The sequence below is a fragment of the Anolis sagrei genome, chromosome 5 (genome assembly GCF_037176765.1).
Source record: "Anolis sagrei isolate rAnoSag1 chromosome 5, rAnoSag1.mat, whole genome shotgun sequence".
NCBI lineage: Eukaryota > Metazoa > Chordata > Lepidosauria > Squamata > Dactyloidae > Anolis > Anolis sagrei.
This window is the reverse complement of record NC_090025.1, coordinates 85,084,582-85,107,530: the sequence shown is the minus strand read 5'-3', so window position 1 is coordinate 85,107,530 and position 22,949 is coordinate 85,084,582. Positions and strand designations below refer to the sequence as shown.

Genomic DNA, 22,949 nt, shown 5'->3' with positions numbered 1-22,949 from the left:
TACATCCAGAGAGCACTGTGAACTCAATGATGGATCTGGACCAAACTTGGCACAAATATTCCATATGCCCAGCTAGGAACACAGGTGGAGTTTGGGGGAAATAGACCTTGACATCTGGGAGTTGTAGATACTGAGATTTTTAGTTCATCTACAATCAAAGAGCATTCTGAACCCCATGAACAATAGAATTGGGGCAAACTTCCCACACAGAACCCCTATGACCAATAGAAAATACTTAGGGCCATCCAATCAAACACCCTTCACCAGGGCAAGAAAACATAATCAAATACTGTTTACCCACACAAGCATAAAGAAATTACATATATTAGAAACCAACACTTTCTCATTACTTTATTTTCCAGATCACCAGACTGGGCCACAGCAACGCGTGGCAGGGGACGGCTAATATGGGAATAAACCCTATTGAATTATATTGGAAAAAGCAAGTACCACAATCAATGTAAATACAGTCACTGCCTATTATCACCCCTTGCAGTCAAACACATGTATGTACATCCATACATATGTATATATGACCCCAATTCAAGACCCAAATTTCACTCAATATAGGCAAGAATTTATCTTACTCTCATCACATGCCTCCCATTTCTGTTTATTATCTACTTTGTTCCTATTTGTCTGAGAAAGATATAGATAGGTTAACAACTGTGCTATAGAAGTCAATAAAATTTTGAAGTGTCACATCAACATTTTGCAAGGAATTTGGCCATTATAACCAATCCATCTCTGCTTGTGGATGTCCACAAATATTATCCAAGTGTCCACTATGAGGAGGTCTTCGCAAATTGTGTTGTATGGAAAAGGCATCCTAATGCTCACAAATACCAGCCACGCGAGGTTTGTGTTTGCATATATGCAAAGGCTTCTTCATTGCAGATGTATGTACTTTCTGCATGGATATCAGGGGCAGGGAAAGCTAACAGCATGCTTCCCACTCATACACTGGTGGAACTCAAGAGCATTTCCACAGGCTTATATAAAAGTCACAGATGCATAACACTATCATTGTCATAGATCTGCCTCTCACAAAATATATTGAGTTCCCAACATTTTGACTCTCTGCTGTGAAATGTTAGACTGAATAGGGCTCTGAAGAAAAGAGAAGCATGACTGATTCAGTGGTTGAATAGATTAGTACCTCCCCTCATGTTCCATTGAATGTGCTACTTCCTTTCTTAGAAGTGGCTATTTTCTCAAGAAACAAAATGCTGCAGTCATTGCTATGTTGTCCTGATGATTCAGCCACTGAGGTGTATAATGGGTGCAATGGACACTTGCTTTATATCCCCATGGACACTATTGATGACCTTTTTTTGCCAAAATAAGAAGCAAGGAATAAGATGTTCTTGCCATACATCAAGGGAACCACGGACCGCATAGGAATGCTGATGAGGAAACACAACATACAAAGTATCTACAGACACACCAAGAAAATCCAACAAATGTTATGTTCAGCAAAGGACAAGAGAAATCCTCTCACTTCTGCAGGAGTCTACCATATACTGTGCAGCTGTGGACAAGTCTACATAGGGACCACCAAACGCAGCATTGCCCAAACACGAATCAAAGAACATGAAAGGCGCTGCAGACTACTTCAACCAGAGAAGTCAGCCATAGCAGAGCACCTGATGAACTAACCTGGACACAAAATAATATTTGAGAACACAGAAATGCTGGACCACTCTCACAACCACCATGCCAGTCTACACAGAGAAGCCATTGAAATCCACAAGCATGGGGACAATTTCAACAGAAAGGAGGAAACCATGAAAATGAACAAAATCTGGCTACCAGTATTAAAAAAAAACCCTCTAAAATTAGAACAGCACAACAACAGAGAGGAAACAAACAAGGACATCTAATCACCTCTCAACAAAAGATTGCTCCAGGCACTGCCAGGCAATCAAATGCTAATCAAGGTGATCAGTTGAAACATTCACACCTAGCTCTGACAGACAAGAGTTCTTTGTCCCACCCTGGTCATTCCACAGATATATAAACCCTTTTTCCTAGTTTCAACAGACCTCACTACCTCTGAGAATGCTTGCCATAGAAGCAGGCGAAACGTCAGGAGAAAATGCCTTTAGAACATGGCCATATAGCCCAAAAAAACCTACAACAACCAGGTAATAAGACAGTAATTTTAATTTTGAAAGGCAACAATAGCTTACTTCCTTTATAAAAAATATAATGTCAACAAGATATTTTTAATTATGTTAAGCTGTTGAAATTAATAGAACTTTACCTTCATTCCTAGTTTTTGGTTTGTTGCAGCCTATGCCAATTGTTTTGCTGCCGATCTGTACATAAAACTGAACCAATCTGTTAATAAAAATATTAAAAATTGATCTTAGATAAAGCATGGAAGGCAATGTTATTAAATGCTGTTCCCCTATCACATGAAGATTTGGAAATTATTTGAAGGGAACTTCTCTTCAGCTATTCATTTTTAGAATAGAATAGTATACCATATTTCATTGCATAATAGTCATACTTTTTCTCCTTGGGGGTGCAACTATTATGCGAGGAAAATTTTTGCAGCTACCCTTTGCTACCAGCTGAGGGAAACCCCATAACTGCAAAGCCACCCATACACCTGCCAGGCGACAGCTAAGAGGCCTCCCTTGGCTGCCACCAGACGAAGAAGGCCTCTCAGCTCTCTCCGATAGGTGCACGAGCTGGTGAAATCTATAAGGATTCCCTCAGCTGGCAGCTCTGTAGCTCTTGTTTTCCCAGGTGCACCAGAAGGTGAGAGCTGCAGGGTTCACTTTTGATGACAGCAGCTGAGGGAGATCTGACAGCTCTTGCACCTTCACCTGGCCATGCAATTGCCCTTCAGAGATACAGAGCTACAGGGGCTTCTAGCACATGTCTGGCTGAGAAGGCGTGACTATTATGTGAGGAATTTGAAAATCCCAAAACCAGAACCCCCAAAAGGGGGGGGGGGGTATGACTATTATGTGATGATGACTATGATATGATGAAATCTGGTATTCTATTTTTTAAAAGTTTAGAAAGTTCCTTCATTTGAACTACAATCCTGTACATTTTGGCTGCGGTTCTATATGTGGGAATGAATAATGAGTTCAGTGAGAAACTACTAAGCAGGAGAGCCCTGTATAATTACGTAAAGCACTCATAACTTTTAAAAAATAGTATAATATACAATACTTACATAATAAAATAGTCTATTTTGCTTGAACCTAAATGATATCAAATCTGCCAAGCCTCAGTTTATGCGGAAAGTATGTTATCCCAATTCTCATCCATTTGATAATTTTTTTTCATCACCATTCACGCACAAGACATGGCAAGACACAGTAATCCTGCATGCCTTTAAAAATGCATAGCAAAATATAAGATTGACCTGATGTTTGTGGTATCCAGAGGATAAGTTCTTGCTTCTCTTTTACCAGGTCCATTGAAGTAAAGGGATTTTCCATCACTAAGTATTCCACAGCCATTTCCAACTTGTCCTCCAGTTATCTTGTACCAAAGAGGGCTCAGCTTTCTCTCAAACCGGTCAAACATCTCACTGTGATTTGGCACATTGGACACACAGGTCCCATGTGAGGCTTTGAGAAAGGAAAAAAAACGTATGTGGGAAATATTCATTGAAACTATATTGGTTAGCAAAAATGAGTAAGCAGTATTTCATAATCCATACAAAATACAGCCTCAAAAATCTTGGTGTCTTAATTTTAAGCCTGTTTCTGGAGTTATTCAGGGTGTTGATTCAGAAAATTGTATTATCTAGAATGCATCAGCTTTCGTTTCTTAGATATGGTTATCCTGACTCTTTATGGACATGCAGATGGCAACTGGTAGATGCTGCCAGCAAACAGGCCTTTTTCCATCTACGACAAGCAAGGCAATTGGCTCCCTACCTATCTGACGAGGCTCTGGCAACAGTCATCCATACCACGGTCACATCTAGGCTAGGCTATTGCAACGCCTTGTATGTTGGCCTTCCTATGTCTACGACCCGAAAGCTCTGTATGGTTCAGAATGCGGCAGCCAGGTTACTCACAAGAATGCCCATGAAATGTCATATAACACCAGTGCTGCAACATTTACATTGGCTTCCAACTGAGTACCATGGCCTGTATAAGATGTTAGTTCTGACCTTTAAAATTATTTACAGTCAGGGTCCATCATACCTTAGGGACCGCCTCTCCTTCTCCTATCATCGGAGGCCGCAACGACCAGCACAACGCGACTTACTCTATATACTGGGTCCTAGAGAAGTGCACTTGGAAAGTACCAGACGCAGGTCTTTTTCTATTTCTGCCCCTGCCTTGTGGAATTCCTTGCCACCCTACTTGACTTAGGGCCTTTTACTCAAGCACTTAAGACCTGGCTTTTCACTAGAGCATTCGATCTATGTTAATTATTAATTTTTGTATGTATGTATTTTTATCTTTTACAATTTAGCTTGTAAATCGCCTAGAGCATCTCGGATGGAGGGCGATTAATAAGTAATTAAATATGATGATGATGATGATGATGATGATATGTCCTGTACCTCAAAAACTAGAACAGATAGGGGAAAACATTTTTGGAATCATTAGGTCAAACATAACCAGAAACATTTGAGGCACCCAAATATGCATTGACCAGTGTTAGCTTCTTTTGGGAAAACTTAGGGGTGAACCCAGTCCACATAAATGTCAACCCTTTTTCATTTCTCTATCAACCACCCACTTTGTTTGCAAACACCTCATGCTACTATCTTGCTACTATTGAAAGTTTCTCTCTAGCTCCGTGTCTTCGTGACTGTAGTTGTCATGTGCCTTCAAGTCATTTTTGATTCATAGTGACCCCAAGAAGTCTAAAAGTATGTGACCTCCCAAAGGTCATCTACTGGGTTTCCATGGGTAAATGGGGAATTGAACCATTGTCTCCAGAGTCATTATCCAACACTTAAGCCATTACACCACACTAGCTCTCTCCTATGAGATTATTAAAATGGAACAGTTTTTTAAAAACATCAGTTATGTAATATTAAAGGGCTATGCTACTGATTGATAATCTTTTAATTTTAGAAGAGCAATTATATGGTCCTTTAGATGACATTCTGGGTGCCATAGTAATATATGGATGCTTTCAGGGCATGGCCTATGAGGCTGGAACTCCAACTTAAAAAAATAAATGTTACTGTACGAACATATTATGGAACTCTGACTAATATATTCCTAGGTGGTCAGGGAATTTACCTGCAGAATTTACTATCCTTTCACTTCTCAACTATGTCTCCTACATGAGGGAAGATACAGAGTTGGTTTAAATGATTTGCCACACATTGTATATATAGGGAGATCAGGTACTGCAATAGGAGAATATCCCATCCTTCCCTATATGATAGCTCTCAAAGTTGGGTTTATTGTTGGTGAGAGTTAGGAGAAGTACCTCAGCTATTTCTCTTTTGCAGAAAAACACCTAATGATATATGTGTGTGGCACTAATTGAAGCAGAAAACCTGTATGAAAATAGTGCTATGGGAACATCATTCATAATGTGTTCCAATTTTCGAGATTGTTATGAGTTGGAAAAATGGCAGCAGTACTGATAACTGCTTGGCAGGAGGTGAGGTGGGCTGGATTTCTGTTCCCTCTCTCTGTCAAACAGTCAATGCAAATGCTGACTGCTTGGGCACTAGTCCACTTGCTGTGCGTATGAACAATTGGTTCAGGATCACAGTGTGCTGCCAGACAGTTGCCAGTTGAAATGTTCAGTTTCATTATACTTTCACCAGCTATAAACACAGTCAAATAAATGAATGATATCCACAAGAATTTTGTACAAAATATAAGGCCTTACCTGTATAGCCCAAGTCACAAAAACAGACCCCAGAAATACAGTCTCCATGGCCGTTGCAATAATTGGTACATGGCTCCGAGATGTACACCCCATCCAAGCCAAAAGGAGGCACACTCTTCTGTGAATTGCTTTCTTGGATCCAGCGGAACCTGGTCTTACTGGAAAAAGAAAAATCAGAGGCAGAATGCTAATGCTGGGTTCTTTCTTTTTTTAATGCTGTATTTAATGCATTTTCAAATGAGACACTAAATTTCCAGAATAAACTTTGTAATAAACATATGGCCACACAGACATCAGACTTCATAAAATTAGAAATTAATGTCCAAAGAGACATTTTAGTTTATATGCTATCATTACTTCTATTAAATATTTAATGTTAGGTAATGGTATTCCACAGTTTACACATAATGTGTGCATAGATACTTTGATAAGTGCATGCACAATAAATGCCCACAACCAGTATAAAGTAAATTTATATTGTGAACCATTAAAAGGATGGAGAAATATTTTAGAAGTGTATAACAAGCCTCAACAAAAGCATACATGCTAATTGAAAATGGGATATTTCCTTGGTCTGATTCAAACAATCTTCTTGAGATCATATATACTCATGTATAAGTCATGCTGGAAATACTCGTATTTGACTCAAGAGGCTACTGAGACCTCATATTTAGCTTTCTTACTTTGGCTCATTTGTTCACAGCCAGGACCTTGTCTGCCTGCTGTTCCTCCCCAATATCTCTGAGGAAGCAAGCAGGCTAATTTCAACTGAGAAAGGCAGAAAAAAAATGAGAACTCAACAGTCTCTGGAGCCAAATATTTCTCAACACCACTGGTGTTTTTTTGCGCACCATTCAGACTGATTCCCTCTCCTTTCTGCTGCAGTGGCTCCAGAGACTGCTGATTTCTTTTACTTGCAATCTCTGGCTCCACCATCCACAGCTGACCTCCTCACAGAAGTTGGGGAGGAGGAGGAGACAAGCGGGGGGGCTGCAGACAACCGTGCAAGTGGGTACAGGCAATTGGGTCCATTTGGGAGAGCCTACTATAGAAGCACTGACCTTCTGTCAGCCCTTCCTGCCAAGGAAGGTTAGTGCCACCATTGCTGCCATTTTCCTGCCCAGATATTCAAAAACTTCAGATGTGGTGGCAAAGCACACAAGTTACTGTTTTGACCTAAGTATAAGCTGATTTCTGTTTTTGGGGTCAAATGTTCTGGCAGGTAGGGTGAACCTCTGCTCCTCCCACCCCTTACTGTGCCCTTGGGCATGCTTATTCTGCCTCCAGACATCTTCTTAATCTAAATTTTGCATATGGGATTTATGCATAAAAGTTAACACTAGCCCAAATTATATGGTTGACACCTTAAATACAACCTTATGATTCAAGCCTATATACACTGATTTATATACTCCTATTCTGTGTAATTCCTTCTATGCATAGAAGTGCAGCAGGCCCAAAGGTCAAGCATTTAGTTGTAACCATTGTCTCTGTTCTCCAACATTAGTTCAGGAGATCACCTAAACTAATGTGGATGCTTTATTTAGATTTATGTTAGTATAGAATTTTGTCTGACTTGCTCTTTTTATCTAATTCTATTACCATTTTATCATAACATATCTCCTGCCACGAACCATCACAAAGTTTAAGATCTTCAGGAGAGGCCCTACTCTCGATCCCACCACTATCGCAAACACGGTTGATGGGGTTGAGAGACAGGGCCTTCTCAGCAGTGGCCCCCCGCCTATGGAATGCCCTCCCTAGAGATATCAGTTTGGTCACCTCCGTCTTGTCTTTTAGAAGGAAAATCAAGACCTGGTTATGGGACCAAGCGTTTGATCAGTGAGCAGCAAGTGGAAGAAGATCACACAACTTATAGCAATGAATTGACCCGGACTGGTTTTTGGATTTCGATTTTAATGGATGTGTCTTAATTAATTGTTTTAATTGTTATTTTAATTTTTAATATTTTGATTGTACTGTGGCTGTTCATATGATGCTTTTGTTAGGCTGCCCTGAGTCTCCTTTCGAGGGGAGAAGAGCGGGGTATAAATATAGGAAATAAATAAATAAATGGTTTTTATTATGATTTTGTTATTTTTTATTTCACTACGTTATTACTGAGTATTTTATTTGATGTTATTGTTTTGTTTATATGTTCTTTGCTACACTGTAATTTCGTTTGGGCTTGGCCTCATGTTAGCCGCCCTGAGTCCCTTCGGGGAGATGGTGGCGGGGTATAAAGTTGTTGTTGTTGTTGTTGTTGTTATTATTATTATTATTATTATTTTAGGTTTTAATGTTACTTTCTGGGATTTTATGTTGTGTGTTCTATGTAGGCATTGAATGTTTGCCATGGTTATGTTGGAATCCGCCCTGAGTCCCCTTGGGGAGAAAGAGCGGAATACAAATAAAGATGTTGTTGTTGTTGTTGTTGTTGTTGTTATTATTATTATTATTATATGAAGGGAGTACTGTATTTGAGTCCTAAAAATAAAGAGTTTTAGAGAACAGTCAATGACACCAGTTGTGGTATAATCCTTGACATTACATGGATGAGCCTGGTCTGCACCTGGATGGAAGAGAACTAACTTGAATGTCCATCCATATTGCTCTGAGCAGTTTGGAAATGAGATAAATATTATAGAGCTGTAATCCTAAAATGCATTAGAACTAATTCTAGTATCATTAACAGAGCTAATTCTGAAGTGGACAGGTTCAGCATCAAGATATAAATCTGTCAGATATGTGTTAGGCTTGGGTGGTTTCGTCCGTTAATTTCGTAATTCGTTATTAATTCATATTTAAATTAGCTTACGATCCAATATTGAGCCATGCAGGACTACTGTGAGGAGTAATTAAAAATCGAAACAATTTTTCCAATGTATTTCGTATTGTTTTGTAATTGTTTCGAAATTGTTTCGTAATTGTTTCGTAATTATTTCCGTATGTCTGGTGCAAGTTTTATAGTTGTTGTTTGTTTTATAAGTGATAAAAAATAAATTATCACACCAACAGTCAACAACAGAGGGAGAGGGAAGCTTCAGAAGTTCCCCCTGTCCCATTTGGAGGGTTTTTTAGCATATTGCGCAATCGCGTCCGCCATTAACGAATCAATTCGTAATTTTACAAAATTTCGTATATTTTGAACTTTTTTAAAGGAAAATTTCGGAACTCTTTAAAAAAATGAAACGCAAGGACCCCCCTAAAAACGAAACGAGTTTAGAACCAAATTTTTCCGTGGTTACCCAAGCCTAATATGTGTACAACAATTACAATGTGGACACCCTGGGAGGCACACAATGGTATCCCATCTGTACTGGCAACGAAATAGAATTATGATTATTGGCTTTCTTTTGTGTTTGGAATTGTTGCTTCAATTTTGCTGCCTATATTATAGAACATAATGCTGAACTGGCTGCCTCTATTGATTTGAGGCTGTTTGTGTTGGACAAAGCAAACTCGTTAGTGTCAGATTTGTGTGATTTGGCACTTGCATTTGTTGTTTAATTAAGGGAAAAGTACTTAAACTACAGTACACAGTGATTATCTGATTTATTCTCACCATGAAGACATCCGTTCCTCCCGCTACACAGTATGCCGTGTACTATAAATGTTTGTAAAGGATAACAGAAGGAGGCAGTCTGAAAACATGTACACAAGATAACAAAATAGCTTGGCTGTTCTGCTGAAACAGAGAGGTGCAGAAAATAAAAACTCATTATATTAGCATGCACAGCATCTGTTTGTGTTCTGGGATAAACTCCCAGCCCAGCTCTAGGGCCCCCTCCTTGCTGTCCTTCTGTCAGCAGTCAAAGAGTTGTCTATTCTGACAGGCTTTTGAGAACTGGATTAAAGGCTTTTAAGAATACGCTGTATTGTTTGTAATCCCACTGCTTTCAAACTGCTTTTTATCATTGTAACTTACATGCTTTTATTTGGGTTTTTCTTTTAAATAAAAAGGTATAAAGGAATCTAACAACACCTTTGAGACGGAAGAAATGTCTACCTTTTTTTGCATTTTATGAAGTGGACTGGAGTCCATGAAAACTTCAGTTAAATATTTATTTTTTCTGAGTTAATTTCAAATATGTTACATGATTCCTTTATTTTGTTTTTAATGTTACTGATAGTTTAATTCTGTTTCAACGCTGGCCTTTCGTGCATTTTAACCTTTTTTTTAGAAACAACTGATATAGATATAATTGATGTAAAAGTAAACTTTTGAAAAAAAAATCACATCAGATTATCTACTCTGGATAGAGATTTTGAGAAGAGTGGGGATTATTATTCTTAGTGTTTCTATTTCTGTTTGCAGCTTCAACTGGGTTTGACTACGCTGGACTAGAAGAGGTGCCTTGCACAGAGGAACTGCCCTAGCGCTTGACAACAACATAGCAACATTGTACAGCTTGGTGCCCTTCTGTTTCTTCTTCAACCAAGACCAATTGTTTATGAATTTAATCCTACTGAGATGGTTTATTGATATCTTTATCTTGATAAAATAGTGAAGAGTAGAGACATCACACTGGCAACAAAGATCCGCATAGTTAAAGCAATGGTATTCCCCATAGTCACCTATGGATGTGAGAACTGCACCTTAGGGAAGGCTGAGCAAAGGAAGATAAATGCTTTTGAGCTGTGGTGCTGGAGGAAAGTTCTGAGAGTGCCTTGGACTGCGAGAAGATCCAACCAGTCCATACTTCAAGAAATAAAGCCTGATTGCTCATTGGAGGGAAGAATAGTAGAGGCCAAGATGAAGTACTTTGGCCACATCATGAGAAGAAAGGAAAGCTTAGAGAAAAGTATGATGCTGGGGAAAATGAAAGTGAAAAGGAAGAGGGACCGACCAAGGGCAAGATGGATGGATGGTATCCTTGAAGTGACTGGATTGACCTTGAAGGAGCTGGGGGTGGTGACGACTGACAGGGAGCTCTGCCGTGGGCAGGTCCATGAAGTCACGAAGAGTCGGAAATGATTGAACAAATGAACAACAACAATGAGATGGTTTATGTGGTTCCTTCAGTTGAAACTCTCTCAAGCCAACCTTTCTGAACCAACTGGTCAAACTAAAGAAAAATACCATATTAATAGTACTGAAGTGTTTGCTGCAGTATGCTGCAGTTAACACATCTGTAAATTAATTTTAAAAACAAAATCCATCACATTTCTTTATTACAATATTTGTTGTAAGAATACTAAAGTAATATGATTTCTGAGATTTTTCCAACAGTGTAGAAGTTTGTAACCTGAAAACTAGGGAAGTTCCTAGATAGTAATAAAAATAAAACCACTCAACATCCAAGAAATGCAAGAGTACCTGGCTGCGAGAGATCTTGGGATGACAATAGTAATTCTTGTCCAGTCCTCAAAGTCTCCTGTGTAATACATAGTTGGCTCAGTTAGTTCTCGGGAGCTTCCTTCACATCCTTTGACCCCAGGGGATGCAGGGTAACAGCCCTCCTTCACCAATGACCAGAACAGGCCAGCATCATGGGAATATTGAAGGAGCACAGGAGCAGAACCAGTGAACTGGTCTGTACAGCCTATGTTTAACTGCAAAGTAAAGGGAATTAAAATAAAAGCAGTGAAAAGGGGTGTAAAGGTCACATGTGATATGCCCTTACTTATTGAATGATTTGCAGTTCATGTCTGCAAACTGGTTCCTGTGGGTTCTGCATATATTTATTTATTTAGAACATTTATACCCCGTCCTTCTCAACCTCTGAAGAGGGACTCAGGAGGGCTTCCAACAGGCAACTATTAGATGTTGACACAATATAATAACATAACATAAAATACAATTAGCATACATTAAAAACAGTTAAAATATACATTAAAACAGTTTGGTGGTTCAAATTGTTATCCAAATTAGTCCATTGCGGTCCACTAAAACATTATCTTCACCAGTAAATCAGTCTATTCTGCAAACGCTTGATCCCACAGGCAGGATTTGAGTTTCTTCTGGAAGGTCAGGAGGGATGGGGCAGATCTAATCTCATTAGGGAGAGAGATCCACAGGCAAGGGGCAACCACATAGAAGGCCCTGTCTCTTGTCCCCACCAAACGTGACTGTGATGGTGGTGGGACCAAGAGCAGGGCCTCGCTGGAGGACCTTAAGGTCCTTGGTAGTTCATAGTGGGAAATATGTTTGGACAGGTAAACTGGGCTGGAACCGTTTAGAGCTTTATAGATTAAGACCAGCACTTTGAATTGTGCCTGGAAGCTAATGGGCAGCCAGTGGAGATGGTGTAACAGGGGAGTTGTACGCTCCCTGTACCTTGCTCCCATGAGCAACCTGGTTGCCCAGCATTGGACTAGCTAAAGCTTCCAATCAGTCTTCAGAGGCAACCCCATGTAGATTGCATTGCAGTAATCTATTTGGGATGTAACCAGAGCATGGACCACTGTGGCCAAGTCAGACCTTCCAAGATACTGGCGCAGCTGGCAAACAAGTTTTAATTGTGTGAAAGCTCCCCTGGCCACTTCTGAGACCTGGGGTTCCAGGCTCAGCAAAGATGCAAACCTGCACCTTCAGGGGGAGTGTAACCCCGACAAGCACAGGCTATAACCCTATATGCTATTCGGCCTTCCAACTAACCAGGAGGACCTCTGTCTTGCCTGAATTCAATTTCAATTTGTTCACTCTCATCCACTCTGTTACAGCCGCCAAGCACCGGTTCAGGACCTGAACAGCCTCCTTAGTAGCAGGTGACAGAATTGGATATCATCTGCGTACAGATGACACCGAACTCCGAAATTCCAGATGATCACCCCCAACGGCTTCATGTAAATGTTAAACAACATAGGGGGCAGTACTGAACCCTGCGGGACTCCACAGTACAATGGCTGTGGGGCTGAGCAGGTGTTCCCCAACAACACCTTCTGGGAGCAGCCTTCCAGAAAGGACTGGAGCCACTGTAAAACAGTACCCCCAAGGCCCATTCCTGCAAGGCCTACCCCCTGGAAATCAATTTTTCTAAATCTTCTCTTCTTTTTTATGCTTTCACTGCCCCCTTACAGTTATTCATCACCCCCAAATGCACTTGTGGCCATTATGCCCCCCCCCCCGGATCGCTGCAGCACCCACCAGGGGGCAGTAATGCCCACTTTGGGAATCACTGGTCTAAGGTATCGAAGGCCGATGAGAGGTTCAACAGAACCAACAGGGACACACTCCCCCTGTCCAGTTCCTGGTGTAGATCATCCACTAAGGCGACCAAGGCTGTCTCCGTACCATGTCCTGGCCTAAAGCCAGACTGCGCCAGATTGTGATAATATGTGTCTTCCAAGAATCCCTGGAGTTGAGAGGCCACATGTTCCAGGACTTTGCCCAAAAAAGGGAGATTGGAGAATGACCGATAGTTGATGAATTGAGTAACCACATTTAACTGAAAGTATGGCATAATTTTCTGCTCTAGATTGGTATGTGTGGTGTATATCTGGCTGTGCCTCAAACCTGGCCAGGAGAGAGATCTCACTGGAAAGTGGAGAGGGTGCAGAGAGCAGAGGGATTACATTAACCCACTGGCAAAGCAATGAGATGGCTGGGACATTTTCCTAGCTCATCCATCTGGCTTCCAGACCTCTGGGTGAATCCCTAGATTCTAAGTTTTTATCCTGCCCTTCATTATCTGTGTAATCAACTAGTTCAAATAGGTCTTAATAATCACCATGCTTTTTTAGTATTGTATAATGAGAGACACCAACTGAACTGAGTAATATTTATTAGTTAGGCTTCAGCTACATAAGGCAATATCTGCAGCTTGATTTAACTGGCTATTAACCCTGTGGAAATTCAATGCTAACGCATGAGTAACCTGTCAAACACAGAACAAAGAAATATAGATCTGAGTGAAGCTTTCTTGCTGTTTAAGTCAGTGCTTCTCACTGTACTGTGCATCTTTCTCAAACTGTGGGATTCTCTTTATACTCAATTCTCTATGAGGTGGTAAACCTGTGTCTAGATGGTACTACACAAGACTATATATTATATAATTCAAAATGTAAAACACAGTAAGGATATCAAACAGGAAATACATTTATTAAGACCAAGAAAAACCAAATATACACAGAACATTTAGAATTCTCACCATACTGCAGTCCCAAGGATTTCCAAGTCCCGAGGGTTTCACAGGATCAACCATACAATTAAAGAAGACTATAGTGTAGGGATATCCCCATACCAAAAAAGGGAAATGCTAAAGACTGCTCAAACTTTTGTACAGTGGCACTTATTTCAATGCCAGTAAGGTAATGCTCAAGATCCTGCAAGGAAGACTCCAGCAATAAATGGAGAGAGAGTTGCCAGATGTACAGGCTGGGTTTAGAAAAGGCAGAGGAACGAGAGACCAAATTGCCAATATCTGCTGGATAATGGAGAAAGGCAGGGAGTTTCAGAAAAAAAAACATCTATTTCTGTTTTATTGACTATTCTAAAGCCTTTCACTGTGTGGATTATAATAAACTGTGGCAAGTTCTTGGTGGTATGGGCACACCAAATCACCTTATCTCTCTCTCCTGAGAAATCTGTATAAGGACCAAGTAGCAACAGTAAGAACTGACCATGGAACAACAGACTGGTTCCAGATTGGGAAAGGCGTACGGCAGGGTTGTATATTCTCACCCAACCTATTCAACTTGTATGCAGAACACATCATGAGAGGTGCAGGGCTTGACGAATACAAGGCTGGGGTGAAAATTGCTGGAAAAAACATTAACAACCTTAGATATGCAGATGATACCACTTTGATGGCCAAAAGCGAGGAGGAGCTGAGGAGCCTTCTAATCAAGGTGAAAGAAGAAAGTGCAAAAGCTGGATGGCAGGTAAACATTAAAAAAAACAAACCAAGATTATGGCTGTGCCATAATCTTGGTTTTTTAAAATGTTTAACTGCAACCCAGACTGATGGATAACTGGCAAACAGAAGGAGGAAACATGGAGGCAGTGATAGACTTTGTATTTCTAGGTGCAAAGATTACTGCAGATGCAATGAATCTTAAGAGAGCAAAAGAGATAAACCAAAAAGTTGACTTATAATTGATAAGAAGTGCCCTTCCTGCAAACTTGCATCTGTTATTGAGTTAGGACATCATGGATGCACTTTCCAGACAAAGGGAAGAAAGAGTAAGAAATAAGCAAAGGTAAGAAATAAGCAAAAGTTTGAGGTTTTTGCTATGGTATATTCCTTTCCAAAAGCAAATTATACATGCAAAAAGCCCCAAGGAATGTTTAAATAATAACATTAGGAAAAATCTACAATAAAACATAGTGATTCTCAGTGTATATACCATGTTGTCATGATAATGTCAAAACAGAATGAGATTATTTTACAGATCCCCATACTACTTGCCCACTTCCCTATGTATAGAATGGTGGGGAAAATATTTGAAAAGCTGTCTGTAAACATATTATATCTTTAATAATTCTGTTTGTAAATTATTCAGTGCCTGTATCCACCATTTATGTAAGGGCCGTGTATTTGTAGCAAACTCATTAAAATTCTATTACAGTTGATCTCAAGAATTCACAATGGGATTTTATTATAAACTCCATCAAATTTTGATAAGAATTTAAAAAAGCAACCCATGAAAGTGAAATGTGTCAAGTATTACATTATAAGAGTAAGTAACCATTCCCTTTTGACATCATCTTGCTCATCCAATAACACATTTTGGTGAACATGTGAGATGGATAGTGAATATGGTTATATCTAATTTCACTTCAGATTTTATTCCATTAATGTACTATTTCACAGATTGAGATTCTGCCACCTCTTTGGGCCTGAACATTATGTCTGTATATAACAGAGAGAGCTAAAGGAAAAGGGTTTGCTGTAACCGAATTCCAAAGAAAGGGGGTGTTCCATTTTCGGGTACAATCAGATAAATGTTTTGCAAATACAACATTAAGAGCTCCAGGATCCTGTGTAGTTAGTGAAATTAGTTTCCTCTTAATTCCTACCTTAAACTGAAGAACATATCCTGGTTTTAGTGTTAAGTCGCGTGTCACTGCAAAGCGATCACCGTCTGATCTCCCAAATATCATTGCTGATGGAGTGGCAGAACAGTAGGTTTCATTTTTGGGCATCCCTTCATTAGCTAACATCAGCCAGACACTGAGCTGATTCATAGGATAGTCAAATGCTGGCTTCTCATAAAAGTTCTGATGAAAACAAAAAACAAAACAGAGGCAATATGCTTCATCATTAATATTATAAGTAGAACCTTAGTGTCTGGCCCTCATATTACGTAAGCTAAAGTGCTTGGATTTAAACAGGTTCAAGCTGTGATCTTCAACACCTTTACATGGTAATTACTAAAACCAATTACATTTGGAGCTGGTTCAGAGTCCTTCCATGTTGATTTCTGCGTATTGAGTTACTATACATTGGCTGAATGACGAACTGATCAGATGCAAAGTACTGTATTAAATTAAACCGAAAATTCTGTTTAATAAATAACCACAAGAGAAATAGCAGGTTAGTGGCAGCCTGCATTTCCAATGATAATGTCATGTCAAATTCACCCCAGGTGTTAGTCTGAACTTTAAAGAAGCTATCTGAATTGCTGAGTGTAATGAATCTCTTACCTTGGCAGGCTAGCTTAGGCCTAGGAGAGTTGGCCTGGTGAAGCCACGGCATCCATTTTAGAGAAGGGAGACAAGGAGATGCCATCTTAGGTTAGGTTTGCCTTAAGGGGGCGTGTTCTAGTCTTGGAAGGAAAATTAGACCACTAGGATTGGTTAGAATGATTGGGGCGGAACCTACGCGATCTGAAGGAAAAAAGTGACTTTTAAACTGAGGCTGGAGTTCTCAGATTGCGAGTTGAGAGTTGGAGCTTGGAAAGGGTGTTAGTGAGAGCAGTTTGGGTTTTTGAAGAAGGACTTTGGGTCAGTCTTTTGTTTAGATTTCAGGATAGCTATAGAGAAATATAGCTAGAATACTGTGGGAGCAGCACCCCGTCAGTGGTCTGTTCTTTTCCTTAAGGAAGGCTAGTTCAGGTTTTTGTCTAGATTCCTAAGGGGGATTTTTGTGGGAGTTTCTTTCAGAGATTCATTTCCTGAAGTAATTTTCTGTGTGGAAACTTTAAGATTTGTAACCCAGAAGTTTTTAAGATCACTTTTCCAATGTAACCACAAGTTTTGTATGCCAAATTTTTACTGAAACCATTAAGCTTTTGTACCTGAATATTTGAAACCTGTTCAATAAATGTTCTTCTTATTTTTATCAACTAATACCAGCCTCAGTGTGAATACCTTTGTGGTAAAAGTGTTATTCAAGTCAGCTTTTTACCAGCCTCTAAGAAAACTAGAGTCACACAGAGTGTGCTCCTGAGCAACCTCTCAATATTACCTCGGCCTGTTCTTTAGTAATATGGTGGCAGCAGAAACCTTTTAAAGAATCATTTCTAAGTCTCTCAGTTCCAGTGGTTCCCAGTTCCTAACTATTAAATAGATAGTTGGTCCAACAACGATTCTCCCTCTATAGTTTTGATGAGCTATTCTGGAGTGGTGTCGTCATTATAATTTGGTAGGCTGCTGTGTGGACGTTATAATTTTAGTAAAGCAGCGGTGTGATCTTTATAATTTGAAAGAGAAGTAGGTCGGTTCGTTATACTGAGCCTATTTGGGGAACCTTGGATAATGTTTTACAGCTCAAACTAAAACCCAGAGAAGATTTGAGAATCTACTATCATCAAAATCATCAGCCACCAATGCAATTGATGAATGTCACAACTGCAGATAATGCAATGTGTCTATGTTTTTCCTTTCTTTTAGTCCCAAACAACATAAAATCTAATAAGTAACACCCAATATAGATTCATTGCAACTAGAAAACTACATCCCACCCAGCATTTGTGAAAACAATTTGATGTAGTGGATGAAGAAATAATTGCAATAGCCCAAGACAATTGCTTCAAAAGTGAAAGAATGTTCAGCATTCACCACATTTTTTCATAGTTATGTATTAAGTCTCCAAAATTATACAATATTTGGCACATGAAGGCAGACCTCCATTCTTGCCAATACATGTACATTAACTGAAAGAATCAGATCTAAGAAGGAACTGAAATACTTACTGTATTTACTAAAGTACTGTATAATGTGCCATCGAATGCAATGTGCACCTCAATTTTGAAGGTGTGTATTACAAAAAAAAAAAAGGAATTTGCTGTTGAGTGAAATGTGGTACCGAAGTGGCTTCATTCATGAGGTCTTCTAAACCCAAGGGGGCCTTGTAAATGAGGCTACTTGGGAGGTGCCTGCTCCTTGCTCTTTTTCTCACTCTTCACTGGGTTCCTCCCTGATGACAGGCCCAATGTAGTAGGCAAGGTTGCATCAGGAAGGCAGGTAGCAGAACAGCTAACAGGTAAGGGGAAGCTGCACTCTTCCATCAGGCTGTGGGTTTTGGAGGGAAGGTTGAGCCAGGCGAGGTGGGGCAGCTGCTGAGTGAGTGACTGACCTGACAGGAGAGGGAAGATGAGGATGAGGAGTAAGGATGGCAGCCGCTGCAAGGAATCTGCCTTCCCCAGGGTGACACCAACAAAGAAAGGGCGAGAGAGCAAGAAGTGGGCGGGATTACGTGCATGATTCTAATGTGTCACCGAATGTAATGTACACCTCATTTTTGGTGTTTTAATTGAGTCCAAAAAGGCGAGCATTAAACTTAAGTAAATATGGTATTTACTTCCATCTGCAGTAATAAAATTTACACATTGGAAATTGAGGCTGGATGTTTGTTCTGGCTTTCCTGTTTAAAATTGTGCTAAAGGTGTCTTCCATTTTGACATGGGACTTGAACTAACATGTTACCTGTGGTAAAGTGGGGTTAACAACCGGGATGATCTGTTTCAGTTTTTCAGACAGAATAATGATGTCATCAATAGCCCACTGGTCGTATCCTTCCCCTGAAAACACTGGCTGCCACCACCGGAATCTAGTGCACAGAGTCTTGGCAGCAGCAGGAAGCTCAAGGTAGACAAATCTAGAGGCAAAGATTTCCAATGTCTTTAAGAAGGACCAAAACACATACAAAATATAAATATACCAAGGATACTCAGGGTGAGCATATTATCCACAATACATATTTAAAGTTTCTCTGACATAAATAATGGCTACTTGCTACAAAACAAAACAACACAAAGCATGTCACTTGAGACATAATAGTTTAACTGACTGGTAGAGATAGTTTGAACAATGAAGCGTATTTCAATAAGAGTACTTTTAGCACACTAGTCTAATTAATTGGCCATTATTCCTTACTCTTTTTCTATTTCAGCACTGGAATTAATGGACAACAAAGGCACAATGTAATTTACAAATGTCCCACCATAGTCTGAATTGTTACCTGGACTTGCTGAAGTCAGAAAAGTACATTTCTGCCAACAGATGCCAGTTGATACCTCCATTGTTACTGTATTGTAACAGTACACCTTCTTCTCTGCTATCTGGCTTGTTGCAGGAAGGACTCTCTCCACCGATCTGCATGTAAAACTGGACAAAATCTACCCACGTTGTGTCCAAATCCAGGCTCACCAATTGCCTCTTTCCGGCCTGTGATGTACAGGAGAGAAAGACACACAATAAATCTACCGAGATTCCTATTATTTGTAGAGCCAAATTTTGTTGAACTGGCTTTTAATTTTAAATGTGTATGATTGTTATATAGTTCTATGTTTATACTTTTTATAATGACTCTTTGTATGTTTTTATGTCAGTAATTGCAATGTTTTACCATGCTCCCCTGAGTCCCCTTGAGGAGATAGAGTGGTATAGAAATAAATATTTATTATTGTTGTTGTTGTTGTTGTTGTTGTTATTATTATTATTATTATTGACACAAAAGCACAGTATGTTACAGCAAATGAGATCTATATGCTGGATTTCGTATCACAAAATCACAAGTTGAACACTTCCCAAGTATCTAGGACTGTATGATGATGATGACGATGATGTTTATTATTATTAACTGAAATACAACAAGATGAATCCACAGCAGACATTCTGCTGGCTGTTGTATTGGATCACACATCAGACACTTCCCAAGTGTCTAGGACTGTGTGATGTATTGGCGAAGAATGTGTGCAGATCCCAGTAAGGTGGCCTTCTGCAGCTGGCAGAAGGTAATTTTGTCAGCGCCATTTGTGTTTAAGTGCAGGTCAAGGTCTTTAGGCACTGCACCCAGTGTGCCGATCACCACTGGGACCACCTTGACTGGCTTGTGCCAGAGTCGCAATAATTATTATTATCATTAATACTTATACCTTTTGGAGACCCTCAGGTGAAATTGTCATGGGAATTACCTGGTCATATTTCTTTGTGTGTTTGCCATTTCCTTCTGAAGCTGAGAGAGTATGACTTTCCCAAGGTCACCCAGTGGATTTCATGGTTTAGGGATGATCAAAACCCTGATCTCTTGACTCCTAGTTCAACATTCAGCCACTACAAAATGCTAGCCAAGTTACTAGTTATTTATTTAAAAAGCATGGGATATTTAAAAAGTTGAATTTTCACATGAAATTATGAACTATGAGACCATGAAGTACAAATATGAAGATTAAATCCATGTGACGTGACATTGCCAGGATGAAAAGGGTGTCTACAGATGAAGACTAATCTTTTGAATCCCAGTTTCCCAAAGAACTATTATTTTATAGGATGTCAGGATATGTTCCAAATGGCAAGGGCCCCTGCAAGCAAAAAAGTCAATGATATTGCTGACAATTGTCACTTTGAATGTGATGGAGCACATGTGTTGCCTGTCCTAGGTTCAAGCATTGATGACTCCAGTTAAAATAAAGAAAGAGCTACAGTAAGACATAGCAGGATCAAGTGTGTGTTAAAGAAAAACCCTTATGATGTTAATTATTATGTACAGCTGGTAATGTAGGTCAGCCAGCATGGTTGGACCACACCTGGTGGGGTATAACCATATGGATTTCAGAATACAGTTTGGAGAAGCAATATGCTGCATGCTGCTAGGCTCTAACAGCGATGCTCTTTGCTATGGTGGAATAGTTATTTACTATTTACTCAAGGTTTATGTTTTGCTCTCTCATTTGAATGAAGATGAAGAAGCCTTATTCTGTGTTACTTACAAGGACTATGTAAGTTTGTTGCACTATTTGATTTTGTATGTAACATTACAAGTTTACGCCTCTGCTGATAAGAGTAAAGTTTTTCTGTTCCTTTTTTTCCTCTTGTTTGTGTTGGTCATGACTTCCACAGAGATCTATGCTTAGGATACAAAATCCTTATTCAATCATGATTCTAGCTGTTACGATGTATGCTTCATTCACATAGTTGAACATCACACAGACAATCTGGGCTATGAGAATGAGTACTCCACTATGCCTCATTTTTAATAGAAAATACAAAATTTTGATGGAAGTGAGTCACATATGAGACTTCAGTGGCTGTTTTCAATGTGTGAGTAGTCTGCATTTCCCATAGCAGAAATGATTCAGTCCCCATGTAAAAAGCAAAGCGTTCTAGAGAGAATTGCTGTCTCTGTCATACTTCTAACATGAAATCCATTTCACCAGTGGGATAATTTACTGCATAATTACATTTAATTAAAAAGGGCCTCCAGTTATAGAAATCACAAAGGACACAGAGAAGGCAATTAAATGAGTAAAATTCAGCAAACAGGACTAGAACAATTAAAACAGGATATATCTACAAATAAGTTGGGTCAGTGGTAGTGCAAAACTGGATTTGATGTCAAAGTGAAAGCTTGGTCAGATTAATATCAGTGACATTAAGACACAAAAGTAAAATACACTTAACCCTCTCCATACAAATAACTGGATTGCATCTGTTACACTGCTGGCAATGGTAATGGTCCCAGAAATCCCAGCCAGTTTATCGGCTGTTAGGAACTATGGGAGTCGAAGTCCAAAACACCTGGAGGGCAGAAGTTTGCCCATGCCTGGTTGAAACAAATTTTATACCTATACACCTGAAAGAAGGCCTTGTTGGAAGGTATTTGTAAATGAAGATATCTATTTTAAGAATATGTGCACCTTCATAAATATGAAAAAGACTAGCTATCCCCTGCCACGCGTTGCTGTGGCCAAGTCTGGTGATCTGGGAAATAATGTAATTAGAAAGTGTTGGTTTCTAATATATGTAATTTCTTTATGCTTGTGGGTAAACAGTGTTTCTTGCTGTTTATCAGTGTTGATGTGTTTGCCCACTCTGGAACGTGCAACATATAAATGTCCTTCTTTAGGCGTCCCTTTCAAATCTATGATACTATATCTTTCTCTGTGTGTGAATCATATCTATCTATCTATCTATATGGCTGGATGGCTCTTTGTCAGGAAGGCTTTGATTATGTTTTCTTGCCCTGATGAAGGGAGTTGGACTGGATGGCCTTAAGTATTTTCTATTGGTTATGGGGGTTCTGTGTGGGAAGTTTTCCCCAATTCTGTCTTTGGTGGGGTTCAGCATGCGCTTTGATTGTAGATGAACTGTAAATCCCAGTAACTACAACTCCCAAATGTCAAGGTCTATTTTCCCCAAACTCCACCAGTGTTCACATTAGGGCATATTGAGTATTCATGCCAAGTTTGGTCCAGATCCATCATTGTTTGAGTCCACAGTGTTCTCTGGATGTAGATGAACCACAACTCCAAAACTCAAGGTCAGTGCCTACCAAACTCTTCCAGTATTTTCTGTTGGTCATGGAAGTTCCGTGTGCCAAGTTTGGTTCAATTCCATTATTGGTGAAGTTCAGAATGCTCTTTGATTGTAGGTGAACTATAAATCCCAGCAACTACAACACCCAAATGACAAAATCAATTTTTTTGAGTGAAGGACATACACTGGGTTGTTAGGTGTCTGGTGTCCAAATTTGGTGTCAATTCATCCAGTGGTTTTTGAGTTCTGTTAATCCCACAAATGAACATTACATTTTTATTTATATAGATATAATTAGATTTTAAGGAAAAAAAGTTGAAACATTATAATCTGAGATTACAAATAACCCAATATGATGCATCCAATTCTGCATCTTGCTTTTAAATGGTCCACTAACAGGTACATTATCGATTCTCTATAAACCGTGGTTCACATTTTAACCATGAATGTGAAATCTAAGTTT

General features: G+C 39.5%; 1 protein-coding gene across 4 annotated transcripts in view; it reads right to left on the bottom strand.

Moving 5' to 3' along the window:
• The window catches only part of RELN (reelin), a 375,263-nt gene that overhangs the window by 97,689 nt on the left and 254,625 nt on the right, over positions 1-22,949 (bottom strand). For all 4 annotated transcript variants that reach the window (XM_067468825.1, XM_060778339.2, XM_060778338.2 and 1 more), the window contains exons 25-31: positions 19,191-19,396; positions 18,656-18,827; positions 15,806-16,006; positions 11,162-11,397; positions 5,842-5,999; positions 3,389-3,596; positions 2,267-2,343 (exon numbers count right to left, since the gene is read on the bottom strand). In XM_067468825.1, the coding sequence (XP_067324926.1) occupies positions 2,267-2,343; positions 3,389-3,596; positions 5,842-5,999; positions 11,162-11,397; positions 15,806-16,006; positions 18,656-18,827; positions 19,191-19,396 (1,258 nt within the window). The remainder of the gene's footprint in view (positions 1-2,266; positions 2,344-3,388; positions 3,597-5,841; positions 6,000-11,161; positions 11,398-15,805; positions 16,007-18,655; positions 18,828-19,190; positions 19,397-22,949) is intronic.